The sequence below is a fragment of the Planococcus citri genome, chromosome 2, assembly GCF_950023065.1.
Source record: "Planococcus citri chromosome 2, ihPlaCitr1.1, whole genome shotgun sequence".
Classification (NCBI taxonomy): Eukaryota; Metazoa; Arthropoda; class Insecta; order Hemiptera; family Pseudococcidae; genus Planococcus; species Planococcus citri.
The window spans coordinates 60,670,929-60,680,465 of NC_088678.1; the positions used below are offsets into that span (position 1 = coordinate 60,670,929).

The window sequence follows — 9,537 nt, forward strand, 5'->3', positions numbered from 1 at the left end:
CAGGCTTTTCCGAAAAATCATGGTCTCATGGACACGTTGAGAAATTCCCTGGCCAATAAAAAGTGCATTAGATTTGTTGACACGTTGACGTTGGCCTAGAACCTTTATGTGAATCTGTCATGCCAACATTGATTCAATTGCACTCACCTTCGGTATTTTGCAGGTACCACCGATTGCTATAACTTCGTCGATTTTTGATACGGATATTTTTGCAAAAAAAACCTTGATAAGAACTCTCTCGTAAGTATTTTGGCTGAAATTCAGAGAAACTAGTTTATCTGCTACTTGGTCAAAATTTCGTCGACTTGCATTTTTATCGCAAAAATTCTTCCTTTGTCAAAATTACAAAAAAAAAAAAATCAAAATCATAAAGCTACCAAAAAATTCAACTTTTCCCCCTCAAAATTAACATGTTTTGCAAAAATTGCAAAAAATCAGAATCGTTACCGGTAAAAAGTTTTGGAGATGAAATTTGTCAATGAAGTCATTTCAATCAAGAGGTCGCAGCATTAACTTCAATTTAAGGCTATGAAGTAGCGTAGTTTCCTATTTAACGAAACAGCTAAAACGAATTGTGCTAAGAATTTGCAAGAAATAAGTACTCAAAAACAATGAAAACACTTTAAAAATAAAACACAGCATTATGAAAATCAAAAAAATAATTTAATTTGGCATGTAACTTGTTTGAGTTAGGATTACACATACACATACCGTTGATTACTAAAAATACATTTAAAAAATTCACTTTGTACATTTTTGGTAAAGCTCGAGCCTCGAGTATATAAATTATCAAAACATGGCCACCATTTTGCAATTAAGAATAATATTCACATTCACGTTTTAAAATTCAAATTACAAAAACTGGTTGATTAAAAAATTGAACACACAACACATAGAATCTTCTTAGCATACAGCGAAGCTTCGAAATAAAATCATTAAAAATATTACTTAGATTTCACAACAGTTTTTCAATATTAAAAAAAAAAAAAAATGTTAACCATCGCAGTATAGGTACTGTTAGGGGGGATCTGGACCAATCAAAACCAATCTTCAATCTTAGAACCGTAATCGAATATTCAAACCTCGACGAATAGGACACAGATTTCTTCAATTTGATTTTTTAAAAATTTCCAACTCAATTCAAAACGACACAACAAAATTCAAATTGATTTTCTTCGTAAAACACAGCCAATACAACGTAATATTTCCGACACCATTTAAAGATAAATATCTTTACAGCTTTTAAATAAAACTCATTTAACACAACAAACTTTCAAATCGATTCATTAAAATTTACCACAGGTGCAACATAATAAAATTTATCTGTTTCTACTATTTTAAAAAAATCACTTCGAAAATACCATAACTCTAATAATACTTGGAAAACGAGATATGGAAGGATTTGAAAAAAAACAGAGGTGTGAATTTCTAACATTGGTCTTTTTTTTTTCTCGACTATTTTGCTCGGTAATAATAATTAAATAATTCGCCAAAGAATTCCCTTCCATATTTTTGATGTACCGTTATATCACAGATTTTTCATATGTGTTTCTGCAAGCTCAGCATTACACTTTCGACACAACATTACCTCAGCAAGAAATTCGCATCGAAGTCATTAACGGTATTTATGTAAAATATATTCGTAACAAATTCCCCCCCTTTTCAGAGAAGCTCGACCTCGAGCTTATGTATAAATTTTTTGATTTTTGATTTTGTGACCAAACTTTATCATCTTCCATTTCTCGTTTTTTTACAATAATTTAAAATATAGTTTTCCCAATTCAATAAATATATAAAAATAAATTGACACATTTTCCAATACAAAAATTGCAGCTTAATATGTTAATCTTAAAGGCTGGTTTGCTTTGGGGTTTTTGATTTCTGATTTATATATAAATTTGATTAAGACATGTAAATATATTGCATATACAATGAAGGAAACAAGAATTCACCATATCAGTAAAAGTACATACATACATAGGTACATAAGTTTTCAATAAAATGAGACTCAGGGTCAATATCTATAAGTTTTGTGAACATACATAAAATGATTTGACAGTACAATAATAAATAACATCTTTAGGGTCATTAAAATAGGTAAATTTGTTGTATGAGATTTTTTTCCGCTCAAAAACCAATTTTTTCTTGAGTACATATATGAACAATCAACATGAGAACTAATTTATATTTTTTTTTCTTTTCATTTTTCATTTTTTTTTTTTTTTTCAATCCACTTTAGTACTTTGTCTCGTAATTCATGTAGTCTGAGAAGCTTTGTCCGTTCTATCAATTTTTTCACCCTAGGGTGTATTTATTTTGAATTGGTAGGGTGGCATGCTTCCCAAACATAAGAAAATACTGACTTTGACCTTTTCTTTCATGTGTTAATCATTCTGATAATATTACACGTAGTTATTATTGTTCTGTTAAACAATTATTTAGGATTTGGGTTGCGTTGGCGCGCGGCCCTCATCTTATTCCCTTACCTAATCGCCAAATCAGATTCAGAGAATTTGTCCTTGTTAATTTGAACAATTTTTCGTAAATATTCCCAGAATAAATTTTTCAGGTTGTTAATATTCTTCCTCATTTTCGTTGTTAATAATTCCTCATTTGTTTTTTGTTTTTTTATTTTTTCATTCATTCAAATTTTCCAAATTTGTAGTATTTTTCCCATTCAATAAATTCACTTTTTCATTTCTCACACTTTTTCCTTATTTCATTTTTCCCTTTTAATCTCTTTCTCACACTTTTTTTTTCAATATTTTTTTTTTCATAGTTTTCATCATTTACTTTTTCATTGTTTACATTTTCATCCCATTTCTCATTTTCACCATTCTCAATGTTCTTTACCTCACGTGATTGTTTGATTTTCGCAGTTTTTTATCATTTTGGCGTTTCATTTCAACAATTGGTTCAAGATTTTCATTTCTGTCATTGTTTTTCACATTTTCCCTGTTATTTCCAGTTTTTTAATTTTCTATTTCCAGTTTTTATTTTATTTTATTTTTTGTTGGCAGTTGTAATGTTTGTAATCGTACATGATAGATGTCAGGAAGTAATAAAATGATCCAGTTTCGATTATTGCATTTAGTTTTTTGTTTGCTAAGTCAAATTTACAATCTGATATTCAGAGATTTTGAGGGAAGGGTTATTTTTTATTATTTTATTTACATCATTACCAATTTCAGAAAAGATTTTCTGCCCTACCTCTTCCCCATCTCCGCTTTTTTATTGTGAAAATGGTACCCCTATTTAATTGGTTTTTTTGCGTTTCTGCTGATTTTTCATCATTTTTGTTTTTGAAGTTATTGTTTTGCAGATTATCGTCAGTGTTGTATGGTCGTTGGTCATTATGATTATTCTGATAAAATATCTCAATTTACGTATTTCAATTAAAGTACACTGATTCAAAGTTGGGAAACAATAAATAACGAAAATGTGAATAAATTTGAAATTTTGGGACAAAATAAATCGCAAAGTAAATACCATTAAAATTTGGTACAAAATAAGTCTCAAAAACGTAAATAAAATTTGAAATTTGGGACCAAAATGAATTTCAAAATTGTAAATAAAGTAAAAATTTGGGACAAAAATCAGTAAATAGTAAAGTTACACATGAACACAGAATTTTCCAATCTACTTTCTCTCAAATTTCACGAATTCGATGATGTACGTAAAATCATTCTACCTGGATTGAATGTTGACCAGACATCTTGAGTTTTCACAGGAAAAATGGACCCTCTGATCTGGAATGGATTGAACAACTAGATAACGACTTCTGTATAAATTGGACCCTTTGATTCGATCTGGACTGGATTGAACAACTAGATAACAACTTCTGTATAAATTGGACCCTTTGATTCAGGACAGGATTCGACGTAGTTGGGCGCCAAGTTGTTAGGGGGGATCTGGACCAATCAAAACCAATCTTCAATCTTAGAACCGTAATCGAATATTCAAACCTCGACGAATAGGACACAGATTTCTTCAATTTGATTTTTTAAAAATTTCCAACTCAATTCAAAACGACACAACAAAATTCAAATTGATTTTCTTCGTAAAACACAGCCAATACAACGTAATATTTCCGACACCATTTAAAGATAAATATCTTTACAGCTTTTAAATAAAACTCATTTAACACAACAAACTTTCAAATCGATTCATTAAAATTTACCACAGGTGCAACATAATAAAATTTATCTGTTTCTACTATTTTAAAAAAATCACTTCGAAAATACCATAACTCTAATAATACTTGGAAAACGAGATATGGAAGGATTTGAAAAAAAACAGAGGTGTGAATTTCTAACATTGGTCTTTTTTTTTTCTCGACTATTTTGCTCGGTAATAATAATTAAATAATTCGCCAAAGAATTCCCTTCCATATTTTTGATGTACCGTTATATCACGCGATTTTTCATATGTGTTTCTGCAAGCTCAGCATTACACTTTCGACACAACATTACCTCAGCAAGAAATTCGCATCGAAGTCATTAACGGTATTTATGTAAAATATATTCGTAACAGTACCCATAGTAAACTTTTTACACGAAACAGTCAATTATCCAAATTCAAATCATCGAAGTTAAATTCAAAATTTTTCAGAAATAGCGGAGAATTATATTAAGTAGTCAAAATTACCAAAAACGTCGTGGCCCGCCTTGGTAACTCATACGAGTCAATTCTTTTTTCACGTACTTATCTCTGCCTTGTCGGTAAACATCGAGTATATCTTCTAATTCTTGGGGTAGATGCACTTCATCCACACTTCTCCTCTTTTCCGTTAATTGTCCGTATGCTATAATATAATTGACATCTTTGTCAGCAGTAGAGTTTCCTGGATCGGCGTTGTACTCCTTCAAAAGCAACGAATCCGCTTCTTCCGCCGTGTATATCGTAATTATGTTTGATTGTACGCAATTCATCGCAATCGCATCCATGTCTGGTTCATCGTCCATTATTTCATAATGGAATGTTTCACCCTCCATTACAGGTTTTGGAATGCTGATCAGATGATCGGGTGGTTGTTGTACGTTGGAAATTTCAGATATTAAATCATGGGCGCGAATGGCTGCTCCGACTGCCACAGAGTTGGCACGATCGAAGCCCCTTGTACCTCCAATGGGCTCCTTACCGAAAATTTCTTCGATGGTGGCTCGTACCTAGAATGCAAAAAACAACAATTATGTACCCAGTACATACGTACCTACATACTTAAGATAATAAGGGTTTAAAAAAATTCAATTTGTATATGAGCACAGTAAAATTTTGATGTATAGCTCCTCCCCCTCCCCAATTTTTTAATAAAAACGAATAAGCGATCCCAAAATAGGTAAAAAAATTACACGAAAAATTCAAATTTTTTCAACTGAAATATTTTTTTAGCATTTTTGAAGAACTCTGAGTGCAAAATTGGGATACTATACTCGTAGTTTTTGATAAAGGTGTCAGTGAACATTTCAGCAGATATCTCAAAAATTCCCTTCAAACTTTTTTTTTTAGCCAACATTCTAAAAATTATAAGCCCAAATGGGTAATGATTTCTGATACGTTTGAAAAAAGTGTCATGTAAGTTTCAACGAAAATGTTTTTTAGAGCTGCACTTTCGAAGAATTTTGAACCCTGAATAAATTGAGTCATGAAACCTATAAAAATGGGTAAACATTTCAAATATCTGCAAGAAATCAAAAAAATTTAACTAATTGTACGCTTTTTTGGAGCAGAAGAATTTTGAGCTCAAACTGCAGAGTCACAGTTATGAGGAGTTTCTGAAAAAGGTGCCATGTGACCTATCAAAATGGCTTGAAATTTTGAGAAAACCCCAAAATAAGTAATTATTTCGACGAAAATGTTTTTTCACCATTTTGGAAGAATTTTAACTACTAATATGAGTCAAAAAGTGGGTGAAAATTTCAGTAGAAAATCAACAATTTCTATCAAAATTTGTTTCGTGCATTTTCAAAGAATTTTGAGCTTAAAATTTAGTCACAACTTGTAGGATTTTTGAAAAAAGTGCCATGTGACTATCAAAATGAGTGAAAATTCCGACAACAAAATCTAAAATTTCTGCCTAACAAACATTTTCTGATCATTTTTGCAAAATTTTGTGAGTCAGACGACCATGAAAGACTAGACTGGCAGCCCAGTGACCTTAAAAAGACATTTAGAAGAGTCAATGACCTTAAGATGCTATACAAGCTGCCAGACGACCTTGGAAAGTCATACTGACAGGTCAATGACCTTGAGGAGATGGAGAGATGGACATACAACCTTTAATGTTGAACAGATGTGTATCTAACCTTGAGAGATCAGACACCTGACTTAATGACCTTGAGAGGTCAGACAGATAGATGACCTTGGAAAGCTAGACACGTAGGCTGGTGGCCTTGAGAGGCTATTTAGAAGGGTCTATGACCTTGAATGCTTATACGAGCCGATAGACAAACTTAGGAAGCTGGAGAAGTAGGTCAGTGACCTTGAAAGACCAGAAAGACGGGTCAATGAGCTTAAGCGACCCGGCAGACGACCTTGAGAAGTCAGACAGGCGAGTTAACGGCCTCATAAGAAGCCAGACATACACTCAGGCAACCTTGAGAGGTCAGACAGGCAGATAGACAACCTTGGGAACCCAGACAGATAGGTCAGTGACCTTGAAAGTCCAAACAAACAGGTGCAACTGGCCATTCGAAGTAAACATGCACAGGGATGCGAGGATGAGAGTACCTAGTTAATCAAAATAGGTACATCTTTTCTGACCTTACAGATCCATCGATATCTACAAAAAGCTCGATGAATTTTTCGTGCCACCAAAATTCCAAACTAAATTCAATTTCCGAAGCACTTTTTGTAAGTATATTGAGTATTGACCTTTGCACTAATACCCACCTTTGGTATTTTGCAGGTACCACCGATTGCTAAAACTTCGTCGATATCTGACGTTGATATTTTGGCTTCTTCTAACGCATTTTGGCATAAACTAATTGTTTTATTGATTAATTCTGCGATTAATTCTTCGAAATGGTTTCTGGTCACCTAAACAGGCACATAAAACAAAATATTCTCGTTAAAATCACACTGAAGTAGGTACATAGGTACCGTGATTAAAGCAGAGCTGCTCTAACCGTGATGGAAACAAAATCCTCACCTTTATGGTTATTCGTTTAACTCGCGGTTCTAGACCAGGGAGACGGATAGCCCAAAAATTCACGTCGACTTCGGGATAAGCACATAGATCTATTTTAGCGTTTTCGGCAGACAATTTAATGCATTGCATCAAGGTCCCCAATAGCCTGGCATTGATTCCAGTCTGAAAATTCAAAAATATACGTAAGTAGGTAAATGTACGAGGTAGCTATGTAATCCATTATGGAACCACTGACTGTAATCAGCTTACTTGACGTTCCAATTCGGTGACCAAGTAATCGACCAACTTTTTATCAATATCATCTCCGCCTAAAGATAAATCTTCCTGAGTAGATAACACTTCAGGATCGGTAGCGTCTTCGGTAAGTTTCAAAACTGTTACATGAAAGGTACTGCCGCCAAAATCGTAAACAACAACACTGAAAAATATCCCAAAAATGATTCAGAGTGTGAAGTGAAAAATGAAAATAGATAATCGAACGAATTTATCAAATAAAGATACACTTACGTTTTACTACCATGCAAAGTTTCATGGGTTTCAGAATGAGCCAGGACGGCAGCAACAGGAGTATTAATCACACCCAAGACATTTAATCCAGCAATTGAGGCTGCTTCTTTGATAACTTGGGTTTGATTATCGTTGAAGTATGGAGGTACAGTGAGCACGATATTTTCCAGAGGAATAGTATTTAATTCCTTCTCGCAAAATTCTTTTAGTTTTAATAAAATGAGAGTTTCTATTTGCGGTGCGGTCAATACTCGGTTTCTGTTGCTGCTTAGAAAGCAGGTTTGTCCGTCGGTGTATTCGTGAATTTTATAACCACAACGATTCCTGCAATTTGTAATACATACAACAATTTATACATGATTGAGCATCCTTATGCATTTTCATAAAGATATTTGAGAGTAGAATTACACTCACATTATTTCTTGAACGACAGGATCGTCGTAGCGTCTGCCTATCAATCGTTTCGTCGCGTGGAAAGTATTTAAAGGACTAGCGACTGTTCTCTTAGCAGCAGCCCAACCAACCAGACATTTGCCATCTGAAAAAATCCACGAGGGAGAATCAAACATAATACTTTCTCATTTTGAATAAATACCGAGTGGCCAGTACCTACCTTTAAGAAAAGAAACAACCGATGGAATATCCTTGATGATCATTGGTTCCAAATCGTCTTCATCTTCAGCATCTTTTGATCGTCGCATAATCGATACACGGGTGCGAGTTCCGCCTAAATCTATGCCAAATACTGCCTATATGTAAGAATACAAAATAGATCATTAGACTTGACCTAGCAAAAGTTTAAAAGTTACATCATTACTCGCAATCAGAAGGATTTGCCTAGCTCATGGGTAGGAAGTATTTTATGCCAAATTTCTCTACATCTTTCACTGACTCTATGCAATCATAGGCATCGAGACTTCATTGCGTTGTCGTTCGTACAAATAATTACAACAAAATGGCAATTTTAAACAGATTTACCTTTTCCGGCGTGGCATCGAAATCCATATTTTCTAATTGAGGTGAAGGAGAAGAATCAGATGATGATGATGGGTACTCGTCAGCATGCAGCATACCTAATGAATTAATGTAATATTAAATTTAAAACAATTAGGTTGTTGAAAAATAATTATTGTTTACATATTGTGCGAAGCACGGTGTTTATCTAATGCGAATTACTGTTACTGTTCGACTGGTGGTGAAAAGTCGAAACCGAATAAGGCGAAGAAAAAGGTATGTGAGTGTAGGAGGGTGGGGAACATTCAACAGTACAGAGATAAACATCCAAGTGTTTATCAACACGTAGATTTGAAGCAAAAGATGAAAGGAGAAATGGAAGAGAGTTTAGACAACCGATGCGACTGAATTCAAAGAGGTACAAAGTGCATCGAGTACGAACGTACAGTACGAAGAATCACTTTCTAGTGCAGGCTGCTACAGCTACACGCATCCCTAATGGCCTACTGTATATCTCATCTCATCTATCGACTCGATGCCAGCGTTTATTGAAAAATCGAGCTAAAAAATATCTCGTTCAATAGTCATTCAAAATATAAAACGTTTTGCTAAGTAGCTAGAGCTACCTAATTCTGATATAGAGGCATGTTTAAAATGAAAATTCAAGGTGAATGGAACACCTTCGAAAAATCCCTTGATGCTAATTTGTCAAAATCGATGAGGATTTTTGCTATTTTGACGTACATACATTCTAAGTTGACTGGAGCTGGTTTTAAAGCCTTCTGGAGCCTCCAACGACATTTTAGAAATTCTTGCTCTCCAAAAATACGCGTTGGAGTTAATTTAAACAGATTTCATGTGTTTTTTCTTTTTTTTTGGAAAAATTAAATGTTTAAAATTCTAGCTGAAGGCTTCAGAATGGCTTG

At 33.7% G+C, this 9,537-nt stretch overlaps 1 protein-coding gene across 1 annotated transcript; it reads right to left on the reverse strand.

Moving 5' to 3' along the window:
• Positions 1-641: 641 nt before the first annotated feature.
• Positions 642-8,952, reverse strand: LOC135836896 (heat shock 70 kDa protein cognate 5-like). The gene is made up of 8 exons (XM_065351967.1): positions 8,636-8,952; positions 8,271-8,406; positions 8,072-8,195; positions 7,658-7,981; positions 7,400-7,568; positions 7,151-7,312; positions 6,892-7,038; positions 642-5,168 (listed from the first exon to the last, which is right to left on the reverse strand). The coding sequence occupies exons 1-8, from the start codon at positions 8,726-8,728 to the stop codon at positions 4,644-4,646; spliced, it is 1,680 nt and encodes a 559-aa protein (XP_065208039.1). The 5' UTR covers positions 8,729-8,952; the 3' UTR covers positions 642-4,643.
• Between the last annotated feature and the right edge of the window lie 585 nt (positions 8,953-9,537).